The following is a 1,333-nucleotide window of genomic DNA, read 5'->3' on the forward strand; positions in this document are numbered from 1 at the left end:
TCTCTCATCCATTTCAAAACCCTAGAATAATAAACTCTGCAAAAGTATAAAGAATCATGAAATTTTATGTTTCATATTTGGAAAAATTGTTCGCATCACAAGGGTGGGGGCAAATAAAACAAACAAACTAGCCTTTTCTCTGGTGTAAACTATTATTATTGTATGCCTCGTCTGACTTAAATAGTTTTAAAACTCATGATGACAGGTTGGAGGGGGGAGAATTTTCACACCTGATTGCTCGACATTCCAGTCGAACTCTTTGTACAGAACTGGAGAATTGCTAACACTGCCTGATAATTGCCATCTTCAAAAAATATTCCTCCAGTAGAATGCTTGGATATGTCTGCAACTGTGCATAGGGAGGGGTAGACAGGGGTGGAAGGAAGGTACCAGAAGAAATTCTGTCTTTCACCCACTGGTGTGATTAATGATGGGTGAGCCAATAGGAGAAGTACTTCGAGGAGAGTTTGGTAAGGAGAAGTCCTTGAATGAACTTTCTAGAAGTGGGCGAAGTCCACACCATACTTTGGATAGCTGAAATGATATGAATTGAAATATCAGAGCAATTGAAAAGCATAGAAACATTACATTCAAAATTGCATCAAATCAAAAAGAAAAAAGAAAAAAACTTCTCAAACACATGGTTCTGGGTTCAGTCCTACAATGTAGAACCATGGGCAAGTGTCTTCCATCATAGCCTCAGGCCCACCAAAGATTTGGTAGACGAACACTAAACAAGCCCGTCTCATATGTATAAACACATATATATGCACACACACACATATACATACACACACATACATACACACATACACACACATGCATACACATATACATATACATATATATATATATACACACATACATATATATACATACATGTATATACATACATATATATATATACTTACATATATATATACATACATATATATATATACTTACATATATATATACTTACATATATATATACATACATATATACATACATATATATACATATATATATATATACATACATATATATATCTATACATATATATATACCAGCCTCGTCTGGCACCTGTGTCGGTGGCACATAAAATCACCCACTACACTCTCGGAGTGGTTGGCGTTAGGAATGGCATCCAGCTGTAGAAACACTGCCAGATCTGACTGGCCTGGTGCAGCCTTCGGGCTTCCCAGACCCCAGTTGAACCGTCCAACCATGCTAGCATGGAAAGCGGAAGTTAAATGATGATGATGATATACATACATACATATACATATATATATATACATATACATATATATATATATATATACATACATATATATATATATGTACTTATAT

At 34.9% G+C, this 1,333-nt stretch overlaps 1 protein-coding gene across 1 annotated transcript in view; it reads right to left on the reverse strand.

Moving 5' to 3' along the window:
* Positions 1–1,333, reverse strand: part of LOC115223186 (sorting nexin-8) — a 59,252-nt gene continuing 57,919 nt past the window's right edge. Inside the window, exon 14 of the mRNA XM_029793630.2 lies at positions 1–534. Within this exon, the coding sequence (XP_029649490.1) occupies positions 409–534 (126 nt within the window). The 3' untranslated portion in view covers positions 1–408. The remainder of the gene's footprint in view (positions 535–1,333) is intronic.

The sequence above is a fragment of the Octopus sinensis genome, linkage group LG22 (genome assembly GCF_006345805.1).
Source record: "Octopus sinensis linkage group LG22, ASM634580v1, whole genome shotgun sequence".
NCBI lineage: Eukaryota > Metazoa > Mollusca > Cephalopoda > Octopoda > Octopodidae > Octopus > Octopus sinensis.